Source organism: Rhinopithecus bieti, unplaced genomic scaffold (assembly GCF_001698545.2).
Source record: "Rhinopithecus bieti isolate Rb0 unplaced genomic scaffold, ASM169854v2 scaffold_22436, whole genome shotgun sequence".
NCBI classification, from domain to species: domain Eukaryota; kingdom Metazoa; phylum Chordata; class Mammalia; order Primates; family Cercopithecidae; genus Rhinopithecus; species Rhinopithecus bieti.
In genome coordinates, this window is record NW_016810644.1 from 955,860 (window position 1) to 979,080 (window position 23,221).

The 23,221-nt window shown below is 60.5% G+C and overlaps 2 protein-coding genes across 5 annotated transcripts in view; one reads left to right on the top strand and one right to left on the bottom strand.

Annotated features, from left to right (window-relative positions):
* The window catches only part of PPP1R12C (protein phosphatase 1 regulatory subunit 12C), a 30,992-nt gene extending 23,272 nt beyond the window's left edge, over positions 1–7,720 (top strand). For 2 of the 4 annotated variants that reach the window (XM_017892554.1, XM_017892552.1), the window contains exons 5-22: positions 142–286; positions 379–453; positions 2,312–2,385; positions 2,469–2,596; positions 2,707–2,780; positions 3,036–3,194; positions 3,282–3,349; positions 3,824–3,961; positions 4,177–4,267; positions 5,397–5,477; positions 5,554–5,614; positions 5,762–5,847; positions 5,971–6,011; positions 6,090–6,192; positions 6,307–6,411; positions 6,726–6,776; positions 6,932–6,982; positions 7,075–7,720. In XM_017892554.1, coding sequence (XP_017748043.1) covers positions 142–286; positions 379–453; positions 2,312–2,385; positions 2,469–2,596; positions 2,707–2,780; positions 3,036–3,194; positions 3,282–3,349; positions 3,824–3,961; positions 4,177–4,267; positions 5,397–5,477; positions 5,554–5,614; positions 5,762–5,847; positions 5,971–6,011; positions 6,090–6,192; positions 6,307–6,411; positions 6,726–6,776; positions 6,932–6,982; positions 7,075–7,161 — 1,618 coding nt within the window. In that variant the 3' untranslated portion in view covers positions 7,162–7,720. The remainder of the gene's footprint in view (positions 1–141; positions 287–378; positions 454–2,311; positions 2,386–2,468; positions 2,597–2,706; positions 2,781–3,035; positions 3,195–3,281; positions 3,350–3,823; positions 3,962–4,176; positions 4,268–5,396; positions 5,478–5,553; positions 5,615–5,761; positions 5,848–5,970; positions 6,012–6,089; positions 6,193–6,306; positions 6,412–6,725; positions 6,777–6,931; positions 6,983–7,074) is intronic. The other 2 variants (XM_017892555.1, XM_017892553.1) reach the window with 1 other exon arrangement.
* A 2,867-nt stretch (positions 7,721–10,587) lies between these two features.
* EPS8L1 (EPS8 signaling adaptor L1) lies at positions 10,588–22,338 on the bottom strand. The gene is given in 20 exon segments (XM_017892556.1): positions 10,588–10,982; positions 11,075–11,207; positions 11,610–11,784; positions 11,975–12,086; positions 12,286–12,417; positions 12,507–12,639; positions 14,827–14,855; positions 14,988–15,121; positions 15,887–16,055; positions 16,160–16,234; positions 16,329–16,417; positions 16,611–16,737; positions 17,019–17,280; positions 17,645–17,727; positions 18,231–18,380; positions 18,657–18,818; positions 19,451–19,509; positions 19,789–19,829; positions 21,434–21,487; positions 22,223–22,338. Coding segments are annotated over 19 exon segments (2,169 nt in total). The 5' UTR covers positions 21,451–21,487; positions 22,223–22,338; the 3' UTR covers positions 10,588–10,895.
* Between the last annotated feature and the right edge of the window lie 883 nt (positions 22,339–23,221).

Sequence of the window (23,221 nt, forward strand, 5' to 3'; positions counted from 1 at the left end):
GGGCAGTGGCTCTTTACCAGCCTGTCCAGGGGCATTTTAGTCTCGTGGCCTGGGACCTCAGTTACCGCACTGCTGGCCGAAATCAGCCCCCGGCCCAGGGCCTTGCCTTGGCCTCTGACCCTGAGACTCCCTGGCCCCCAGGTTGCTCCTTCAGGCTGGCTACGACCCAGAGCTCCGGGACGGGGACGGCTGGACTCCCCTGCACGCGGCAGCACACTGGGGCGTGGAGGATGCCTGCCGCCTGCTGGCTGAGCATGGCGGGGGCATGGACTCGCTGACCCACGCGGTGAGGGCCAGTGCCCCGGCTGGTGGGGGGCAGGGCGCGGGGAGGACCCAGCGCCTCCTTCATTGTCTGCTCCTGCTCCTCCCCCGACCCAGGGGCAGCGGCCCTGTGACCTGGCTGATGAGGAAGTGCTGAGCCTGTTGGAGGAACTGGCCCGGAAACAGGAGGACGTGAGTGTCAGGGCTGAGGGGCTTGTCCCAGACTCCCCATGTCCCCTCAACTCCTCAGAGGATGGTGCAGAGGGGGTACCCCCCGCGACTTCTGACACCTACCACCCCAGCGACCTGCTCTTTCCCTCTTGGTGACCCAGTTCCAGCCCCAGCCTCAGGAGAGACCCCCAGCCAGGGCAGGATAGAGATGGGGCTGCAGAGCTTCCTACCTGCCTGGTGGGGAGGCAGCAGAAGAATCTGGACAGGGTTGTCTGACACTCCAGCTCAGGGCACCTCATCACCTCAGGGTGGCCCTTGGCAGCAGCCATGTGCAGGACTGTCCTAGACTTAGGCTGGGCTGGTCACTCGCAGGGTGTCTCCCAGCCATCCCTGGGGCAGCCTTGCTGGGAAAACTGAGAATGAAGGAGTGAAGGGCGTGAGCCCTGGCCAGAATGCCTGAGTTGGAATCCTGGCTCTGCCATGGATCTGCCGTGAGTCCCAGCCAACCACTTTCCTCTCCAGGCCTCAGTTTCCTCATCTGTCAAATGGGAATGGTATGGTGCGCACCTGTATGAGGGGTCATGCGTGACATGTGGATTGTGCTGTCAGGAGCTCAGGGGAGTATGTGCCACTGGACAGCACTAGAGCCATGCCAGCATTCAGTGAGCTCTGTGGGGTGACAGGAAGCTCCCGAGGCTAGGCCTAGGGCTTCTGGTGCGTAGGCAGGGGAGTGGAGACAGCTTTCTCTTTTGAAAGGTTGGCAGGAGCAAGGTGGAGGCTGATGGATGTAGGAGAAGAAGGTCTCACACAGTCTGGGGGCAAGTGTGGGTGCCCTGAGGTGCCCAGGGAGGGGAGTGTAAGGCAGGGCAAACCCAGGAGGACCATGAGTGCCAGGTGAGGAGGAGGGTGACTTTTGCCTTGAGGGTGATATGGCCAAGGGGGGTTTAATGGGTGGGGCAGGGTCAGCTTAGGTGGCCCAGATACGAGGGGAGCCCAACCTGGGAGCATCTGGGGACAGTTTCTAGAAGACGTGAGTACTACAGCACTAAGAGTTTGCTAGAAGGGCAGGAATGAAGGGCCCTCCCAGTACTCCTGGGCACCACATGCAGAGACCCAAAGGTGTGAAGATAGTGGTGAACTGTGTGGGGAAGGTGTGAAGATGGTGGTGAACTGTGTGGGGAAGGTGTGAAGATGGTGGTGAACTGTGGGGAAGGTGTGAAGATGGTGGTGAACTGTGTGGGGAAGGTGTGAAGACGGTGGTGAACTGTGTGGGGAAGGTGTGAAGACGGTGGTGAACTGTGTGGGGAAGGTGTGAAGACGGTGTTGAACTGTGTGGGGAAGGTGTGAAGATGGTGAACTGTGTGGGGAAAGTGTGAAGATGGTGAACTGTGTGGGGAAGGTGTGAAGACGGTGGTGAACTGTGGGGGGAAGGTGTGAAGACGGTGGTGAACTGTGTGGGGAAGGTGTGGAGACGGTGGTGAACTGTGTGGGGAAGGAGGAGGCGAGTGCCGGCGGCAGAAGCCGGGGCAGCTGAGGGCCCACCAGTGCCCTGGGTGTGCTGAGGGGTTGGCGTGAGGTCTGAGCAGGTCCCCCCTAGGAGCTAGAAGGACCCCTCTGGGGATGAGACTGGAGGCTTCTCATGGGTGGGGGCCGTGAGGACGAGACGGCAGTGCCTGCACGTGGCAGCTGCAGGCGCCTGCTGGACACAGGGCACCTCCTCTCTCTGAGGTGTGCCGCCATCTGTAGGAAAACCAGCAAGCGCTTCCACGAGCCCTCGGTGCCCGCCTGGGCATTGAGCTCCTGACAGCTGTTCATGGTGGTGTTGCTGTGGGGGACGTGTGCTCCACCCCTCCCCTGCAGCCTCCTTCCCTCCTTGCAGCTTCGCAACCAAAAAGAAGCTTCCCAGAGCCGCGGCCAGGAGCCCCAAGCGCCCTCTAGCAGCAAACACAGAAGGTATAGGGAGGGAGGAGTCTGGGGCTGGTGGGGTGGCTGGAGGCCCCAGGCTTGCACCCCAGCACCCTCTCCTTCCCCAACAGGAGCTCTGTGTGTCGTCTGAGCAGTCGAGAGAAGATTTCCCTCCAGGACTTGTCCAAGGAGCGCCGGCCTGGTGGGGCTGGGGGGCCCCCCATCCAGGACGAGGATGAGGGGGAAGAAGGTCCCACTGGTGAGGAGCCTGAATTTGGACTCCTGGGTCCGAGGGAGGAGGGGTCGGGTTCTCTGAATCTAGAGGCAGCTGGCATCTTCTGTGACCTACCCGGTGTTCCCACATCACAGAGCCACGCCCTGCAGAACCCAGAACCCTGAATGGTGTCTCCTCCCCACCGCACCCCAGTCCTAAGAGCCCCGTGGTGAGTGGATGCCCTGAGAGGTCCTGTGAGGCTGGGAGGGCCGGGAGGTGGGATTCCATCAAGCCTGTGAACCTCTGGCAGGGGCAGGTAGGGTGAAGACTATAGTTCCCAGAGTCCTCCTGGACAACCGGCTTTTTAGGTTGTGCTTGCCCCAGGGGCTGATGGGAATTGTAGTTTGTTGCAGTCCTTTGGGGGCTAACCCTTGAGGTCTGAGAAGAGGGATCCTTTCTCCCTGAGACCTCCTTCTTCTCCCAGCCGCCTGAAGAGGCCCCCTTCTCCAGGCGCTTTGGCCTCCTGAAGACGGGGAGTTCTGGTGCCCTGGGTCCCCCGGAAAGGCGGATGCCAGAGGGAGCCCCTGGGGCTGGGCTGCAGCGCTCGGCTTCCTCCTCCTGGCTGGAAGGGACCTCCACTCAGGTGAGTGAGGGTTGGGCCGGGTCCAGGCCCAGGCCCAGGCCCCTGCCCAGTTGAGGGACCTGCCCCTTCCTCCTCCTCTCCACACAGGCCAAGGAGCTCCGTCTTGCCAGAATTACCCCGACCCCCTCCCGGAAGCTGCCGGAGCCCTCTGCCCTGTGAGTCCCCAAGGCCTGGGCCCCTCGGGGGTAGGCGGCAGATGTGGGTTCCAAGCCTGTCCGTATGATCCTGAGTGAGACCGTGTACCCCCCTGGGTACCCTCCTGCTCCCCCCCAGAGCCTGTGCTGTGCTCCTCCTGGCGGCTGGCTCCTCCCTCAAGTCTGTGTTGAAACGTCACCTTCTCCCCATCATCCCCCCACCCCGAGGCGCACACGGACCACCCTGCTGCCACCTCTGCGCCGTCTGCACGTGCGCCTCCCGCTCCGCTCCCAGTTCTCGCACTGCCGCTTCTGTCCAGCGTCCTTTACCCTCCTGGCCGGTGGGGTAGAGCGCTGGTCTCGCGGCTCTTGTCGCTTTTGTGTCTTTCACTCGTGGGGGCCCAGATAATTGGTGTCTTTTGTTCACGGCTGCGTCTCCAGTGCTGGCACACAATGCACCTGGGTAATGTTTGTTGAATGAATGAATCGATGCAGGTCTGAGGTCACCAAACCGCCTCCTTGCTTGGAGAACTCCTCGCCTCCCTCCAGGATTCCGGAGCCTGAATCCCCAGCGAAGCCAAACGTCCCCGCAGCCTCCACAGCGCCCCCAGCGGACTCCCGGGACCGACGGAGGTGAGAGGCCAGGGCAGGAAGCTGCTGCCCCAGCCAGTGGAGACTGTGTCACGCCGGAGTCCCGGGGCTCTGGGTGGGCTCCTGCGGGAGGGCTGGCCCCGGGTCTGCTGGGAGTTGGAGTCCCTCCCATAGAACTTGCCTCCCGCGGAGGGTGTCAGCCACGGAATGGGACCGGGTCCCCAGGGCCCTCCCTGAGGTTGGGACCCTTCCCTCAGGTCCTACCAGATGCCTGTGCGGGATGAGGAGTCGGAATCCCAGAGAAAAGCTCGCTCCCGTCTCATGCGCCAGTCTCGGAGGTCCACACAGGTGTGGGGTGGGCTGGGGCCTGGACTCCTGGGTCTGAGGGAGGAGGGACTGGGGGTCTGGACTCCTGGGTCTGAGGGAGGAGGGGCTGGGGTTCTGGACTCCTGGGTCTGAGGGAGGAGGGAATGGGGTCTGGATCTGGACTCCTGCTGCGGGAGGAGGCGCTGGGCCTGGACCGGGTCTAGAGGGAGGAGGGCTGTGCCTGGACTCTGGCTGAGGGAGGAGGCGCTGGCCTGACCCTGGTCTAGGGAGGAGGCTGGGCCGGACTCCTGGGTCTGAGGAGGAGGGACTGGGGTCTGACTCCTGGGTCATGAGGGAGAGGCGTGGGGGTCGGACTCTGGGTCGAGGGAGGAGCGCTGGGGGTCTGGACCCTGGGCGAAGGAGAGGCCTGGGGGTCTGGACTCCTGGGTCTGAGGAAGGAGGCCGCTGGAGGTCTGGACTCCTGGGTCTGAGGAGGAGCGCTGGGGTCTGGACTCCTGGTCTGAGGGAGGAGGGCTGGCCTGGACTCCGGGGTCTAGGGGAGGAGGGACTGGGGTTCTGGACCCTGGTTGAGGGGGAGGTGCCTGGGTCTGGACTCCTGGTCTGAGGGAGGAGGGATGGGGGTCTGGACCCTGGGTCCTGAGAACACAATACACAACCTGGGTCGTAGAGGGAGGAGCGCGGGTTCTGGACTACACACCCCAAAGAGGGACTGGGGGGGGTCTGACTTCCTGGGTTCTGAGGGAGGAGGGACTGGGGTCTGGACTCCTGGTCTGAGGGAGGAGGGACTGGGGTCTGGACTCCTGGTCTGAGGGAGGAGGGACTGGGGTCCTGGACCTCCTGGTCTGAGGGAGAGGGACCTGGGGTCGTACTCCTGGTCTGAGGGAGGAAGGGGCTGGCCTGGACTTCCTGGGTCTGAGGAGGAGGGCTGGCCTGGAACCTGGTCGCGAAGGGAGGGGCTGGGGCCTGAACTCCTGGGTCTGAGGGAGGAGGCGCTGGGGTTCTGGACCCCTGGGTCTGAGGGAGGAGGGGCTGGGGGTTCTGGACTCCTGGGTCTGAGGGAGGAGGGGATGGAGTCTGGACTCCTGGGCCTGAGGAAAGAGGAGCTGGGCCCTGACCCCAGCATCCCCTGACTGTCCCCTTTCCCTGCCAGGGTGTGACTCTGACAGACCTGAAGGAGGCAGAGAAGTCTGCAGGGAAGGCCCCGGAGTCAGAGAAGCCGGCGCAGAGCCTGGTGAGAGGGGTCATCGAGGGCGCGTGGGGTGGTGCGGGATGTCCTGGTCCCCTGACTCACCAACCCGTCCCGACAGGACCCTTTCCGGAGGCCCCGCGTCCCTGGAGTGGAGAACTCCGACAGCCCTGCCCGGAGAGGTGAGGTTTGCTCTCCGGGGGAGGTCATTCCCAGGGAGTCATCGTCTCTCCCAGAGTCTTCCTGCTGTCCTGCGGGCTTGACCCGGGGACCCGGGCCCCCAGAGGGGTCTCTGGAGGTGCCTGGACTGATTCCTGCCCCTCCCCCAGCAGAGGCGCCTGACGGGCAGGGTCCAGGACCGCAGGCGGCCAGGGAGCACCGCAAGGTCGGAAAGGAGTGGAGGGGGCCTGCGGAGGTGAGGGGGGCTCAGGTGGGGCCGAGCTGGTGCAGAGGGTGGGCCGGGGGCGGGCAAAGCCCCTCCCATACCCGCTAAGGCCCCTCCCATGCCCATTGAACCCCCCCCTCTACCTGCCCACAGGGGGAGGAGGCGGAGCCGGCTGATCGCAGCCCGGAGTCCAGGTAGGGGCGGGGTGGGAGAGGTGGGGCCTGCGTGCGGGCCCGGGCCGACCCCTGACGCACGTTCCGCCCCCGCCCCAGCACCCTGGAGGGCGGCCCCTCAGCCCGCAGGCAGCGGTCACAGCGGGACCTCAACCCAGAACCTGAGCCAGAATCGGAGGAGCAGGATGGAGGCTTTAGGAAGGTGTGATCCCACCCCTCCTTTGGGGCTCCGCCTGCTGGGTGCCCACCTCCTGGCTTCCCCGCCCCCCAGCGACGCCCCTGTCCTCCACCTGACCCTCCTCCACCTGACCCCCAGCTGTATGCAGAGCTGCGCAGGGAGAACGAGCGGCTTCGCGAGGCTCTGACCGAGACCACGCTGCGGCTGGCGCAGCTCAAGGTGGAACTGGAGCGGGCCACGCAGGTAAAGGCGCCGAGGCCAGGGTCACCAGAACTGACGGGGCCTCCTAGGTAGGGCTCAGACTGCTGGGAGGCAGAGCCTGGCCTGGAGGGGCTGATGGGGCTTCGCTCCACCTGGGCCTGGCCGAGATCTCGGAGGCGGAGTCTGAGCGAATGGGGGTGGGGCTGTGGGCCTGCTGGTGGCGGGGCCTGGCCCGTGGGGGCGGGGCTGGTGGGCTGTCTAGTGGGCGGGCGGGTCCCCAGCAGGAACGTAGGGCCCCTCCTCAGAGCAGTGCTGGCCTCCCCTGCTGACCTCTGTGCTTTCTGTGTGCTCACCAGAGGCAAGAGCGCTTCGCTGAGAGACCAGCCCTTCTGGAGCTGGAGAGATTCGTGAGTAGGGGCGGTGCGGACGGGGACCAGAGGCGTTCCCAGCCTCACATGACTAAGTTTGGACCAAGAGCGCCACATTGCCCTTCCCAGCTGGCCCCTGGCTTTCCCCTGTCCTCAGCCTCACTCCGTTTCTGAACTTTCCGCGTTCATTCCAGGAGCGCAGGGCCCTGGAACGCAAGGCCGCAGAGCTGGAGGAAGAGCTGAAGGTGGGCGCTGTGGGGGCTGTGGGCAGAGGGCCGAGGGTGGGCGGGGGCGCAACCCACCAGGGCTGCCCAGCTGACCCTTTGCCGTCCCCCAGGCCCTGTCTGACCTCCGCGCTGACAACCAGCGCCTCAAGGATGAGAATGCAGCGTTGATCCGCGTTATCAGCAAACTCTCCAAGTGACTGGAGGGACTTTCCCGCACCCGTATTTATACAGCTGCTTCTGCCACACGCACCCCTTCCCCCGTGTGAACACGAGTGACAGGGCTCCGGGGGAAGTCTCAGAGAAGCCATAGCCCCCCTGGGACCTCCGAACTGGGAGGGGAGCAGAGTCCCCAGGAGCCAAGGGGGCCACCCGAGGCCAGGATGGAGGTGGGAGGCCGAGCCAAGTAGGGGGACGTTGCCAGAGGGGACCAGGGCCAGAGACGGGACCAGGAAGGAACTGAGGACCAAGAAGTGCAAGGATCAGTAGCCAGGACCAGAGTGGCTGGCTGGAGGTCCCCATCTCACGTGTGATGCCACCCCGTCACCCCTCCCCTCCTGAGCAGGGATCCAAGAATGTGCCAAGAGTCCTGCCGGCCTCAGCCAGGTGGGCCTGTATATAGGGGTCCATGTGCAATAGGGAGGGACGTCTTCTATTTTTTGCTGCCCCCTCCCCGCCCACTGTCTGGGGCAGGGGGAGAAGGTATTTTCGAGATAAAGCACAGGCACCACAAATAAAAGTCGTGAAGTTGCCACTCAAGGTCTGTGTTCCCAGCCAGAGGGAGGGCGCCGTTTCCTAATTGTGCGCTGGGGGGCTATGCATGTCTGTGACCAAACCACAGGGCTGTTGGGTGGGGTGCCGAGGGATGGGCTGGTGCTTGCTCACCTGGTGTGGCCTAGGAGCTTCAGGATGAGTGCCCAGCGGGAATGAAGACTCCAAGACAGAGCCGGCGTGATCGCAGGCAGGGGGCTGAGGGGAAGTTGATGGGGGCAGGAAGGATCAGCGGGCAAGACCTCTGGGGCCAGGGAGATGGAGCTGCGGAGCTTGGGTTTTGCCATCAGTGTCTTTGAAACAGATTTAGTCAATTGCCAACGTTTAACATTTGGAGTAATCTGTGTATAAAAATCTGGAATTTTGGCTGGGTGCGGTGGTTCATGCCTGTGATCCCAACACTTTGGGAGGCTGAGGTGGGCAGATCATTTGAGGTCAGGAGTTCGAGACCAGCCTTGCCAACATGGTGAAACCCCATCTCTAGTAAAAATGCAAAAATTAGCCAGGCGTGGTGGCAGGCGCCTGTAATCCCATCTACTCTACTTGGGAGGCTGAGGCAGGAGAATCGCTTGAACCTGGGAGGCAGAGGTTGCAGTGAGCTGAGATCAAGTCACTGCACTTCAGCCTGGGCAACAGGGTGAGACTCCATCTCAAAAAGGGGGGAAAAAAGGAATTTTGGCTTCTTTTGAAAAAACAGGAATCTGTGACAATATGAATTCTTCAGTCCTGCATAGCCACAGTTGACTAGAGCTGAGTAGGAGCCATCTTCTGAGATGAGGCATTCATTCATTCATTCAGTAATTACTATAACACCAACAGGAAGAACAGGACTTAGTAAGTACAGTGTGACCGATAATTACTGAACAAAACAAAGATCCAATACCTTTAGGAGGGGAGTATCCGATGTTAAAATAAATGTATTTCAAGGCAGCAGTGCTCTGGAGAAAAGAAAGGGGTTAGGAAGGCGGGTGCATGTGTGTGCACATGTGTTTTGAATAGAGTGGTCTAGGCAGGCCTCACGGAAAAGCTGGCACAGGTAGAGGCTTGAAGGTGGTGGAGAGGGAGCTGTGTAGGTGAGGGAAGGGTGCTCTGGATGATGAGAGCTGTGTGTGTAGAGGCCCTGGGGTAGGAATGCACCTGATGTGTTGCAGGAAGCTGAGGAGCTGAAGAAAGCAGGGAATGAGGTTGGAGAGGTAACGGTGGCTGTGTGGGGACTTGGCCCTGGGAAGGGCTTGAGCTTTGAGGTGAGAGCCCTGGGTGGCTTTTGGAGCATGGCCATGGCCTGACTTAGGTTTTAACAGGTCCCTCTGGCTGTTGCGTGGAGAACAGACTAGGGGTTGGTGGTGAGGACTGGGGAGACCAGCTAAGGGGCTACTGGTAAAATCCCAGCAAGAGAGATGGTGGCTCTGGCCGGGGTGACGGAAATAGAGATGGTGAGAGATGGTCAGGTTCTGAGAATATTGGAAGATACAGCTGCCAGGATGTTCAAACAAGCTGGCCTGTGACGGAAGTAGGGCTGAGGCCCAGCTGGCTCACTTGGTCTCTTGTGGGGTTCCTGCAGACATTTCAGTTTGCAGCCTGGGTGGTGTGAGCCACGGGGGATTATTGGGGAGGGGAAAATGGAGCAAAGAGGTTTGGGGGAATTGCCTACCTTTCCCATTCCCCTGTTAAGAATGAGGTGGTGGGGCCCCGAGCAAGTAGTAGAGGGGCTGAGAGTATTCTGGGCAGAAGCAACCACATGAACCAAGCCTGGCAGCAGGAGGAGGGGAGCTGAGCCCTGTGGGGTCGAAGCCAGTGAGCCAAGTGGCAGCCTGTGACTGCCAAGCCTGGGTTTTGTCTGGTGGGCCATAGGGAGCCAAGGGAAGTGTGTGAGTAGGATCTAGGGACGGGGCAGATAGGGGAAGGACTCTTGGAGATCCAAAGAGGAAGGAAGGAACCAGAAGGAACCAGGCAGGAGTTGGCAAAGCGGGGACTGAGAACTCCTGCCTGCTCCAGGAGGATCTCTCTGATACTTTCCCATCTTGGAGGGCGCCATCTGGTGCCCCAGGTTGGAACAACTCGGGGACAGGGTTGAGGCCCGTAGGCCGGCAGTCATCTGGGGAAGGAGAGCCACGGAAGAAAGAGAAAGGACCATTCTTCCCAAAGGCAGAGAATGTCCAGTCTGGAAACGGTGGGATCCAGAGAAAAGCAGACCTTACCAGCCACCTGGATAATGGGGAAAAGAAAGTGACAGGGTTTGCCAGAGGGAAAAGGAGCTAGTTCTTGAGGGAGTAGGAAGTTTTCAGTTGGCTGCCATCTCCCAGGACAAAAAGTGACCAGAAAGCTGTGGCATGCTGGGGAGGCCGCCAGTTCTACCTGGCAGGGCCGTGGCAGGAGGTGGGGAACAAAGTGGAGAAGTGGATGCTGGGAAACTAGCCCCGGGGATGAGGGTGGGCTTCCCCAGAGGGAGTGAGTGAGCTGGGCCAGGAAGGCTGAATAGGAGGAGTTTGCCAGGCAGGGAATGGCTGTTTCGGCCAGCAGAGACAGCAAGTGCAAACCGCAGAGGTTGAAGGGGCTTGGGAGAGTTTGGAGAAGGGCAGGGCCAGGATGCAGGAAGGAATGAAGTGAGAACGTTGGTTCTCACATTCCAGCAGCCGCGAGCCAGGGAAACCCGAAGATGGGGCAAGCTGGACTTGGCTGGCTAGGAGGTCAGGAGGGAGCCTGGTTTGGGACCCTGGGGATGGAAAGGAGGGTTCGGAGAGAGAAACCAAAGAAGGTGGAACATCTTCCAGGTTCCTTGAGGCTGTGACTGGGGTAAGGGGAAGGTTTCTGGGCCCCCTGGTAGCCCGGTAGAGGACAGCAGTTGACACACCATCTGCCAAGTAAGGAGGCTGTTTATAGGCTGGGCGGCATGTTACAGTGCTCAGGGCTCTGCTGCACCCTCTCGGGGGGTCTGCTAGCGCTTTCCGTAGACTGTCTCCACGCCCTGCCCACTCACAGCCAGTCCAGGTCTGCTCTGGAGGGACTGCAGCAAGGATTGTTCAGTCTGTCCACGGGGATGGGGGAAGACCAGGGCCGGAGCAGATTGGCCATCCTTCAGAAGATCGACTTCTGCTGTTGAGGAGTCTGAAGAGTCCGTTCTCACACGGGGCCTGGTCACTCTTTGCGAAGGGCGCCGGGCAGGTCAAATGACCTCCATTTCCATCCCGCCTTCCACCTTCTTCTTTTGCTTCTCCATCACTGCCTCCAGCTCTGACACCTTCTCTTTGTCCTGGAGGGCGGGGTGGAAATCGCTTTGTCCTGGTGTCCAGGCCCTCGGCGTCCCAACCCCACCCAGACCCAGGGACCAGCGGCCCGGCTCACCTCCAGCAGGGCGCGCTGCACGGTGACCTGGCTGTACACACGCACCCCCTCCTCGGGGCTCACCGCCCGCAGCTCCTCCTTCTGCAGCGAGAAAAGCTGCGCCCCAGTCAGCACACCCAGCGCGTCCACGGTCCTGAGCGAGGGCAGCCGGGGCGCGGTCAGGCAGGTCGCCGGATGCCCCAGCCCCCGCCACTCATATCACGCCCACCCGGCGATGATCCAATCAGAACAGCTCCCTGGGGGGGAGGCAGGGCCCACACCCGCTGAACCCCACCCACCAATCACAATGTGCCACCCGGGGGGCGTGGTCATATCGTGCTTCCGAAGGGTGCGGGATATCCCTAAGGAATCCAGTCGGAGTCTGAAAACACATGGCAATCACAGCCTGCCATTGGGTGTTGCTACCAGACAGACCCTCACTTCGGGCTAATCCCGGCTCCCTGTGGTCTCCACGACTGCCGCCCCCCGACTCCCGGAACGCTCCGCTCCCAGCCTGCTTATCAACCTGCGCCGAGCCGGCCCCCGCCCCACTCACCCGGAGCTAAAGCCCTTGGCCTGCAGCCAGGCGCGGACCTCAGAGGCGTCCGAGTGCGGGCTGAGCTGCGGTTCCGGGGCGCGGGGCCCTGGGACTGTGCGGCTCGGGCCCGAACGGCCCTGGGCCAGGCGCGCCTGCAGTTCCTCGTTGACAATGAGCATCTGGGAGAATTTCTCTGCAGGCGGGAAACCGGGAGGGAGGAAGTTCAGGCTCAGGGCGAGGGGTCCTGGGGCCACAGGGCGGAGGGGTGCTCCAGCCTCCCCAGAATGGGGCAGGAGTCCGTTTGCTCTTTCTGAGCCCCCGTTTCCCTGCCTGGAAAGCAAGGATAAGAACCTCTCCCCATAGCCGGCGTCCCCACCACTCACCCTTCTCGCTGGGGTCCAAGCTGTTGAGGCTATCGCAGCTGTCCCAGCGGGGCCGAGCCAGAGCTGGAGGTGGGGCTGGGGCTGGGGCTGGTGGCGGAGGAGGAGTGCTGTTCTGAAAGGAAGGAGAGGAGAGCACGTGGGTTAGGGAGAGGAGTCAGAGTCCCAGCCTCTCCCCTTTCTGGAGATGCATTTCTGAACCCCCAGTCACCACCTGCACCAGCACTCTTGACAGCTGATCCCCACACCCCTTGTTCCCAGTATCTGGTCCCAGCCTCTCCTCCCTCAAGACCCCAGCGTCTGCGCTGGCTCACCAGGCTGCGGGCAGGGCTTTGGCAGTGGTGCAACCGGGGTCCGGGGTGGGGTGTCAGGATGTTATAGGGCACATATCCCTCTTGCCCCGCTGGGTCCCGAACCTTCCACCACTTGCGTCTGTCATCCAGGACCTGGGTGCGGTAAAAAGCAGAGGGTTCAGAGCCTACATCTGCAGCTAGGGCTGGCTAATTCCTGCCCCTCAGCCTCCCGCTCCTCTAACCTCCAGTATGTCCCGCTGCTTGACGGACAGCTCACTGCTGTTGCGGGCCTGGAAGTCATAATTACACAGGACCCATTTTCCTGCTGTCTCTGACTCTAGCTGAGGCTCAGATTCTGGCTCCAGGTCTTGGTGACTGAGGAGAAGCAGGAGGGTTGGAAATAAGGAGGCAGCCAGCCCCATTGCTCTGGGCTGCAGGGTGCTGGTGTGAGCTAGGGTTAGAGCCAAGCAGGGGGCACAGCAGGGGCCAGGTTAATACTGTTAATAGAAATTTGAAACGAGAATAACAGCCTGAATATGTTTTGCTCCCTCCGTTGTTTGGCATTGTGCTGTAGGCATATGCAGTGGGTACTATCCCATTATCGATTCCATTTTACAGAGGAGAATGAGGCTCAGAGAGATAAAACCACTTGCCCACATCACACAGCTAGAAACAGCTGTCATTTATTGAGCATCTAATAGGCACTGGGCTTAAATATCATAACTCATGAGCATAATAAAAACAATAGCTAGGCCAGGCAAGTGGCTCACGCCTGTAATCCCAGCGCTTTGGGAGACCAAGGCGGGCAGATCACAAGGTCAAGAGATCAAGACCACCCTGGCCAACATGGTGAAACCCTGTCTGTACTGAAAAATACACAAATTAGCTGGGTGTGGTGGCGCATGCCTGTAGTCCCAGCTACTCGGGAGGCTGAGGCAGGAGAATCGATTGAATCTGGCAGGCAGAGGCTGCAGTGAGCTGAGATCTCACCACTGCACTCCAGCCTGATGACAGAGTGAGACTCTGTCTCAAAAAACAAACAATAGCTACCACTTCTGTAGCACTTACTATGTGCTAGGCACTGTTATGTATATTAGTTGATTTGATCTTCATGACAACCATTGGTAGAACCATGAATTTGGACTCCCCTCTCCCCACCCCAGTTTCTTCCTCCCCAGAGACCCTATTATCTTCTCCATTTTCACAGAGGAGGAAGCTGAGGCACAGGGATGTACAGGTTACAGAGTAAGACAGTGGCATCGCCAGCCTGGGACCAGGGCAGTCCATGTCTGCATAATGCTGCCCTCGTTTGCAGGCAGCTGGACTTGAACATGGTCGCAGCCTTGAGCCTTTAACTGCTAGTTCCTACAACACCACAGACTTCTCACTGTTCCGGGAAGGGATTATCATTATTCCCAGTTTCCCTGCAAAGAACTTGAGGCTCAGAGAAAGTGACTTGAAGCTGTGAACAGGGAGGGGGGGTTGCGATATCAGGCAGCTGGGGCAGGGGTGGGATTTCAGCTCTGACTCCCAATAAGAGGGACCTCAGCCTGGATCAGGCCTACCTGTGCAGGGGAGAGGGGGGGTCTTCAGGGCCGCGGCACCCCCTGTGTGGGGCCGGCAGCTCCCAGCACGCTGTCCCTGCTGAGACCCTCTGCCCAGGCCCTCACCCAGACCCCCCTTTGTCTCCTCCAGACTCACTGCTTTGTTTTCGTCTCCTCCCACGTTGTTTCCCTCCAATCTGCCCTCTATTTGCTCAAGGACCCTAGAGTTCTGGTCCATCTACATCCTTTCCTCCCCCAGGACCCAGAGTCTGAGCCCCCACTGCTTGGTAGAACCTGACGTGGAATGTCCTTTTTCCCCCCAGGGACCTAGGAGTCCAGGTCTCAAGCTTCAATCTTATCCTTTTAACCCTTAAACCTTTTAACCCAGTCTGACACCCAGCAGTGACTTAGACAATTGCATTAGAGCATCTGGAAAACCAAGAGTTTAATCACCCAGGCTTTATACCTGTGGGGGGCCCAGAGATACTACCACTTCCTAACTTTCCCAGAAACTTGCCCCCAAGCCCTCGAAGTCCCAAGCCTGCTCCTCTGGGTCTCCAGGATCCCAAGCACCAGACTTGGGCTCTTCCTCAAAACCCAAAGGTCCAATTCCCCAGCTTCTCCCCTCCAATATCCAGGGCTCTGTCCTCGTAGGGAGCCCAGGCATGGTGCTTCCCAGGCCCTGAGAAACCAAACTGCCTTCTTCCAGCCTTTTGGGGATCCAGAGATCCAACCTCTCAGACTTTACCCACTCCCAGCCCCTTTCCTCCCTTAGGCCTGGGAACCCAGGTCTCCATTCCCTCCTCCCTTGGCCCCAGAAGTCTGGATCCCGCCCCCTCCCTCCCTGCTCCTCCCTCTCTCCCGGCCCCGGCACGCCCCTTCACCATCTCACCCACCTGAAAAGAGCCAGGAAGACAAAAGGAAAAAACACAGAAAAAAGGGGGCGGAGTCAACACCGGGAGCCCCCGGGAAGCACTCCTCCTGGACCCCCTTGCCCTGCCCTGGGGCGGATACTCACCCATTGACAGCGACCTGGGGGGCGCTTTGCTGCAGGAAGTAAGACAGTCGGGTCAGGCGGGGCCAGGCGGACCGGCCGCGCCCCCACCCCGGACTTCCCAGCCTCGGCCCTGCTGTGTCGCTTGCGAGAGCTGGCTGCTCCCTTGGAAGCCTCAGCCTCACCTGCCGGCGCCTCCGCTCGTGCTGTAGCTGTTTCTCAACTGGGTCTTCCCAGGCGCGGCCCTGCGGGTCAGTAACCGGGGGCTCCCAGCCGCTGAAGAACTCGGGTCTGTATGGGGGACCCTCTTCCGGGGCAGCTCCAGCCTGCGGCCAGGGACAGGGCCAAGAGCTCAGGGATCCTGGTACAGCCCCCAACTGAGCTCTGTCATTAACTTCACTAAGTTTTCCCCTAAAGCTCGCTGTATCTGGCCCCGCCACTTTTCACCAAGTCCTGCCGGTACCGCCAAGCCCAACTCAACAGTAATTTATATTTCTAGGCCGGGCGCAGTGGCTCACGCCTGTAATCCCAGCATTTTGGGGGGCCAAGATGGGAGGATCGCTTGAGGCCAGGAGTTCAAGACCAGCCTGGGCAACATATTGAGACCTCCCTGCCCATCCATCTCTCTCGCTCGCTCTCTGGAAAAAAATCTTGCCGTATCCAGCCTCTAAATTTCACCTCTGATTCCAAATCAGGTTTTCCTTAAGCTCGGCTTCAGGTTCTGACCCTTTCCCTACGAAACTCCCAGCTCCCAGTGCACAGACTCTCTCCCATCGCCAAAGTTATAGACCAAACTTTCCAGAAGCCCCGCCCCTTCGCGTAGCCCCGCCCCTGCCCCGTAGCCCCTCTATTACTTTAAGCCCCACCTTTTCTTTCAATCTGATTGGTCTGCTGGTCTTAAATCTTTCCTTCATATTAATTTCTGGCCTTTCCTCCAATTGAATCTTGGCATCTGTCCTAAGCCCCGCCCCAACACAACGAAGCCACGCCTCTAACCAGTCCCTTCCCTCCTAGTCTCATTGTACAATCATCATGCCATCCATCTCCCAGCCCCTTATGCTCCTCCAATCACCACGCCCCTCGCCTCCCAGTCCCGCCCCTCACCCGGGGCGGGTCCACGAGTCCCCCAGCGAGGTCCAGAGCTCGTTTTCACGTGGAGTGACGTTGTCCCGCAGCAGCGCCACAGCATCCGACGTCAGGTGCGGCCGCCGCACGCTGCTCGCGAACTCGGGCCCCCCCGACGTGTTCACAATCTGTCAGGGGAGCGGGAGGGGGCAGGCCGTGCCGTCACACCTTCTGCAAGTCGAACCGATTCCTCCCGCTGCAGGGGAGCCCGAGGACCTGGGGCGGGTCTCACCATCTGCAGAGGCCCGAAAAGGAAGTGCAGCAGCTCCGGGGAGGAGGGGTCGGCTATGTTGCCGCGCAGCCGGGCCTGGGGCGTGGGGAGGGAGGTGGTTGGCGTGGGTGCGGGGACGGGGCAGGTTCGCCGTGCCCGCGCTCCGGCCCAGGGGCGGACGCGTCCTCACCAGCAGGCTGAAGGCGTACTTGATCTTCTGCAGCACGTCGGTGTACTCGGCCTCCGAGGGCGGCTTGGCCCGCAGCGTCAGCAGGCCCTCTGCGGGGGCCGACGGGCGCGGCGATGGGGACGCGGGGCCAGCACCAGGCAGGCAGAGAGAGAGGTGGACACCCGGTTAAGATGGCTGTGAGGTCAGCCCTGGTAAGTGGCGGGAGGGGAGACCCTGGGGAGAGGGGGGGCATCTGGAAGTGATCGGGAGGGGGGTTCAGATCCCACGCGGGGGTGCCCTTACCCCCAGCCGCTCGGCGCCGGGTCCTGCGGCCACGTTCCCGGTGCTCCAGCACCCTGGCCGCCTCCGCCGACTTCTGCAACCTCAATACGAAGCTCTCTACGTCGTCGAACACGTGGTTCAGGATGTCCTGGGGGACAGAGGAGGGGGACGCTCTGGGCTCCCAAGTTCCAAAACCATCCTCCTCGAAGCCCTGAACCTGAGCATCTAGACACGTCCCCAGACGGGCCCCGCCCCAAACACCTGGTCACGCCCTACAACAAAGCCCCGCCCCCGCCCCGCCTCCATAACGCAGAAGTCTGACCAGATTGACGGAGAACTCCCATCCCGCAGCTGGCCCCGCCCTTCCACGCCCTAGCCCCGCCTCCAGTCGTCTGGCCCCGCCCCCAGCCCCTTTTCCGCGCGGCTCACCACTTCCCGCTCCGCCTGCAGAACCGCCAGGTCAGGACCCCGGGGACCCAGGTCCGGGGAGGCCGGGTCAGCGCTGCTCGACGTCCCCGCCGGCCCAGGCCTCTGCGCCTCCTCTGCCTCGGGAATGGGCTTCTCCTGGGGTGGCCCGCGGCCCGCGCCCCGCTCCACGGTGCTGATCACAGCGCGAACGGACGGGCGGCGCTGCAGGGGCGGGGTCTCAGCGGCGGGCGAGCGGTCGCGCTGCAACTCCTCCTGCGTGGCCCTGCGGAGGGCGACGGGGACACCAAGGCTGGGTCCACTGAGGGGTTCACGGAGGGGGAAATCCGGGGCGCAGAACGAGACACACTGAGGCTCAAAGGGAGTAAACAAGTTCAACGAGGTAGGGAGAAATCCGATATGGGGAGGGGTAGCACCTCTCTAGAGTGAAACTGAGGGCCTGGACAGGGAACAGGGAAAAGAAGTAGAGTTCTGGAGAAGGAGTCAGCTCGTCTGGGAGGTACAGACAAGACTCGACTAGGTTGTGCTTGACTCCATGCAAAACTTGCTCTGTTCCAGTCTGGTGTTGTAGACTGAGGCACAGGGAGGGGAAACTGGCTTCCCAGAGACCGCGCCAACTTCCCTCTCACCTGAGCGCCGCCGCCCTGCGCTCCCCGCGGCCCGAGCGGTAATTGTGCAGAGCCCCCTGGACGTCCTCTCGGATCAGCTCCGCCTGCCAATCACACATCAGGCCACGCCTCCCCACGCCGTACCCCCTTCCTACCCGGGCCACGCCCCTGGCCGATTTTTCTGCTCCGTCCCAGCCCACGTGCGGCCATCGTTCACGCCTATGGACCCACGCATGTCCACGCTCTGGACTCACCCCTCGCCCTACACCTGTCCCTGCCCCAAACCACGACCCCGCCCATGGAGACCCAGTCCAGGTGGTTTCTCGCCCCCATCCTTGTCCTGGCTGCTCCCCCAGGCCCTACTTGCCCATGTTCTGTTCATGTCCTCATCCCACCCTCACGTTCTATCTCGACCCTGGGTCCAGTCTCCTCAAACCCTACTCCCTTTCGGAACTTCCTTCCCAGGTCCCATGCCGTTCCTTGCTGTGATCCCGCCTTAGCCCCAGGCCCCGCCCCACCTAGAGGCCCCACCCATTTCCGCCTCTGCTCCAGGCTCCGCCCAGTTCCAGCTCCGCCCCCAGAGCCAACCCGAACGCCATCCGCTCACCCCGAGGCGCAGGCCCTGGAAGAAGTGCACGTCGGGCTGCGCGCGCTCGGGTTCCTGGCACACGAGCAGCAGCAGCGAGCGGCTCCGGCCAGGTGGCATCACCGCATCACAACGCACGATGGCGCCCAGCGGGTACGACTCCAGCTCCTCCTGCCGGGTGGGATGGCAGGGTAAACTGAGGCCCCAAAATGATGGTATTACTAAATGGCGACGGGAGTGTGGGCCAGCAGGTCAGGGCAACCTCACGCAGTTAGGGGGTTAGGGATAACACCCCTGTTTAATAGATGAGGCTATTAAGGCTCAAGAAGGGGGCTAGGGTCCCTCGCCAGAGTTCCCAGAGGAAGGACATGCAAGAGCCAAGATTCACACCCAGATCCCTGAAGTCCCTGCCGCAGACACTCCTCCCACCGAAGTGCCCCCTGGCACCTTGGAGGCCGGGTCGAGCAGCGTGACATGGTCGGGAGACACTCGCAGCAGCATCTCCTGTGCCCAGACACGGCCCTGGCTATCCATGACGGCCAGCTTCCTGGAGGCATCCTCCACGGTGTGCACGCCATCGTCCTCACCCAGGCAGAACGTCACCAGGTGCTGGCACGGACCAGGGAGAAGGCAGTGAGGCCCAAGATGATGCCAGGTGGGCTCAGAATCCCCCAGAATAATCAGACTTTCAGCCTGAGACTAACCACGCCTCCTCCAGGAAGCCTTCCTTGATCACCTGCTCCAAAAATCAGCTCCTCCCCGCAGTGTTCTTTGTTTCCCTTTCATCAGAGTGACTAGCACCTGAGTCTGGCTTCTCACAGACTGGAGGCTCCTTGCGGGCAGGGAAGGAGTCTGAATTATAGCTCTCTCCTTCTAAATGCCTCCTCGGGTCTCCCGCTGTGCCCCCTGCCACCTCCATTAGAGCACCAGGCACCTCCGTGGGTTCCTCTGGACCTTGTCTACCCCCTCCTCATGCAAGGCTGTGTCTTGATTTGTCCCCATGGTCCCACTGTCCAGCACAACAGCTAGCCCGGAGAAAAGGCTGGCAGATTTGAGTGGACCCGAGGCCCCTGACTTCATATCCATGACTGAGGTGAGGCAACGGAGGTCCGTTTTACGGATGGGCAAACTGACTTTCCACATGCTTCCTGCTTGGGGGCCCAGCTGCTTTCAAAAGCCCTATCTCCTGAGGCCACCTTTGCCCTAGAAGATGTCCTGGGGAACACAGACCCCAGACTCACATTGACTGGGTACTGGGATACATCGGCCATAACAACTGTGGAGTAACGCTTCCTCTGCTCTGCCAGGGGAGAAAGAAAATGAGCCTGGAAGTCCAGGCCCAGCCCCTCCTCCCTCAGACCCAGGAGTCCAGACCTCCAGCTCTTCCTCCTCCCTCAGACCCAGGAGTCCAGACCCCCAGCCCCTCCTCCCTCAGACCCAGGAGTCCAGACCCCCAGCCCCTCCTCCCTCAGACCCAGGGGTCCAGGCCCAGCCTCTCCTCCTCCAAGACCCTGGATTCCAGGTCCTGTTTCTTTAGACCCAGTTCTATGGGCCTGGGGCTCCCTTGCCCCCCACTCACCATAGATAGACTTGGCGCTTGGCTTTGGGGCAGCTTCTGGGCTGGTGAAGAAAAGAGGGATGAGAGAGACTGTGGAATTGGGGGTGGATCCTGCGGAAATGCCAAGCAGGGCAGCAAGGGCTTCATTATGAAGGTAATGGGGAGCCATGGAAGGATTATTATTATTATTTTTATTATTATTGAGCAGGAGAGCTCAGAGCCAGAGCTGGACTTTAAGAAGACAGGTAGGCCAGGCGCGGTGGCTCACGCCTGTAATCCCAGCACTTTGGAAGGCAGAGACAGGCAGATCACAAAGTCAAGAGATTGAGACCAGCCTGGCCAACATGGTGAAACCCCATCTCTACTCAAAATACAAATATTAACTGGGTGTGGTGGCAGGCGCCTGTAGTCCCAGCTACGTGGGAGGCTGAGGCAGGAGAATCACTTGAACCTGGGAGGTGGAGGTTGCAGTGAGCTGAGATCGCGCCATTGCACTCTAGCCTGGCAACAGCGAGACCCCCATCTCGAAAAAAAAAAAAAAGAAGACAGGTCAGGCGGTGGTGCTGGGTGGTAGGGGGAGTGTGGTCTCTACCATGGCATAGTCCTGGATTCAAGCCCTCTGTCTACTGCCTCCTTGCCATAAGACCTTGAGAAGGGGACTTAATCTCTCCTGCCTCAGTTTCTTTCTGTAACGTAGTAACTATCTGGTAGGGCTGTTGGGCAAATTCAATCAGATGATGCAGGTGAAGTATTTTGAAGCTTCAATAACTGTTATTATCATTCTTAAGATGCTGCCAGGGCTTAGCACACAGAAGTTGCTCAATAAATGGGGATTGTTACAATAGCATTAGTAGTATCTGAAGTAGACAGGGAATTATCTGTTTCCCCTCCCACCCCCATGGGCCAGGCGCTTCCCGGCCACTTCCTTCTCTGTCTCCTCCTGTCCTCGATTTCTTCCTGAGGTTACCTTTCCTAAGAATTCTTGGATCCCCACTTCCATACGCATAACAGAAGCTCAGAGATCAGGTGGCGTCAGGGGAACTGAAAATCCCTTTTTCCCAAACTCCTGTTCCTCATCCCGCTCCTGCCAGTCTGATGTCACCACAATTTGATTACCTCTGGGCCAGAGAACTCACTACCTACCATGCAGGTATTTTGACTCATCTCTCATTGTTTTTCCTCCCTGCTTCCTCTGGGGGACTTGACTCTTCATTATGAACAGTCCTGATTTTCTAGCAAAGGGTTACTATTTCCTAACAAGATAACAATCCCAACAGAGGCTCCTATGGGCTGAGCACCGGCCATCAGTGAGGTGGTCAGCTAAGTCCTGTCATGCACTATCCCACCAATGTTTCAAAATTGTCCGTGTGTCACAGAGGAGGGGCTGAGGCTCCAAGAGGTGATGTCCTTTGACCAGGGTTACATCAGCACGGAGTGTGAGGGCCGAGCTGGAGCTCAGGCCTGTCTGCTCTACAGTGCGGTCCCCTAACCCCAGGCTGGGCAGGGAGGAGAGTGGCTCTGGCTTCCTCCTGAGTGTCCGGGCTTGGGCCAGAGTCTGGGCTGCCAGAAACAGGATCTGTGGGTGTGGGTGAGGAGGCGAGGGGAGGCGGGAGGCGTGCTGGGGCTGGCGGCTGGGGCCTGGGGCCTGGGGGCTGGGGGCACTTACCCGGTGGCGGTGCTCATGGTGCTGAGTGGGAGCTCCTACCCACCTGGAGGTGCCCTGGAAGCCAACAAAGATGTGAGGGCCTGGCCAGTAGGAGCCTCTACTTCCTACCCCAGCTTCCTCCCTCAACACAGGCATCCAGGCCCCAGCCCCTCCTCCCTCAGACCCAGGAGTCCAAACCCCAGCTCCTCCCTCAGACCCAGGAGTCCAGGCCCCCAGCCCCTCCTCCCTCAGACCCAGGAGTCCAAACCCCAGCTCCTCCCTCAGACCCAGGAGTCCAGGGCCCCAGCCCCTCCTTCCTCAAACCCAGGAGTCCAGACCCCCAGCCCCTCCTCCCTCAGACCCAGGAGTCCAGGCCCCAGCCCCTCCTCCCTCAGACCCAGGAGTCCAGACCCCCAGTCCCTCCTCCCTCAGACCCAGGAGTCCAGACCCCCAGTCCCTCCTCCCTCAGACCCAGGAGTCCAGGCCCCAGTCCCTCCTCCCTCAGACCCAGGAGTCCAGGCCCCAGTCCCTCCTCCCTCAGACCCAGGAGTCCAGGCCCCAGTCCCTCCTCCCTCAGACCCAGGAGTCCAGGCCCCCAGCCCCTCCTCCCTCAGACCCAGGAGTCCAGGCCCCCAGTCCCTCCTCCTTCAGACCCAGGAGTCCAGGCCCCAGTCCCCTCCTCCCTCAGACCCAGGAGTCCAGGCCCCCAGCCCTTCCTCCCTCAGACCCAGGAGTCCAGACCCCAGTCCCCTCCTCCCTCAGACCCATTGGTCAAATCCCGGCCTCCTCTCCGAACCCGGATCTCCTCACCTGCCTGCTCAGGCTCTGCCCTGCTCTCCGCTGTCCTTTCCCTTCCAGGCTGCCAGCCCCTCCTCCTGCTCCCTCCCAGGGCTGTCCTGCCTCCGCCTCCGCATACCTGAGCGTTCACCTGGCACAGCCTGGCTGGAGTGACCCAGGGGCGGGGCTGGCAGACAGATCCAGGAGGGGCTGGGAGGACTGCAGGGGAGCCGGGAAACTAACTATCTGCTCGTAACAACAGAATAATAACAACAAACAGTAAATTTGATGTCACACTTGTTCACAGGTTAGAGTTGAAAGCTCTGTCTTTAAAACTCCCTTGAAATTCTAACAACGGGAGGAAGTTCGAAGTTTGATTTCTGCTTGACAGACGAGGAAGCTGAAGGCTAGAGAGGTTCAACAACTAGTCCATTTCAGCACTTGGCTAAGGGAGGATTTGAACCCGGGGCTGACCTTCTGTCTCCAGGGCCAGTGGCAGTCCCCGTTCTGTGGACACCTCCTGTCCGTGGTCACTGCCTCTGCCTATTGCCCTCAACACCCCCCCACCCATCCTGTTCCCCCTTCCTTTGGAAATTTCCCTCCATGACCTCCCCCCCGCCATTCTGACAAAAGTTAGATTTAGCTCGATAAGTGCCTGGCCCAGCTCCAAGGATATCACAAAAATGAACAGGCTTCCCAGGCATAAACACCTTTCTAAAGTCACTTTTTGAGAACTCCCTCCATGCCGTAGAGGTTACTAGCAAAGCTTTCCACAGTATTTCTCCCCAGAGCCACGTGAGGGGAGCTGTCTTAGTCTTACAGATGAGAAAATGAGGCAGAGAAGGGTTAAGAAACTTGCGTGGGTGCTGTAATCCCAGCACTTTGGGAGGCCGAGGTGGGTGGATCATCTGAGGTCAGGAGTTCGAGACTGGCCCGGCCAACACGGCAAAACCCCATCTCTGATAAAAACACAAAAAGTAGCCAGCCGTGGTGGTGGGCACCTGTAATCTCAGCTAGTGAGGAGGCTGAGGC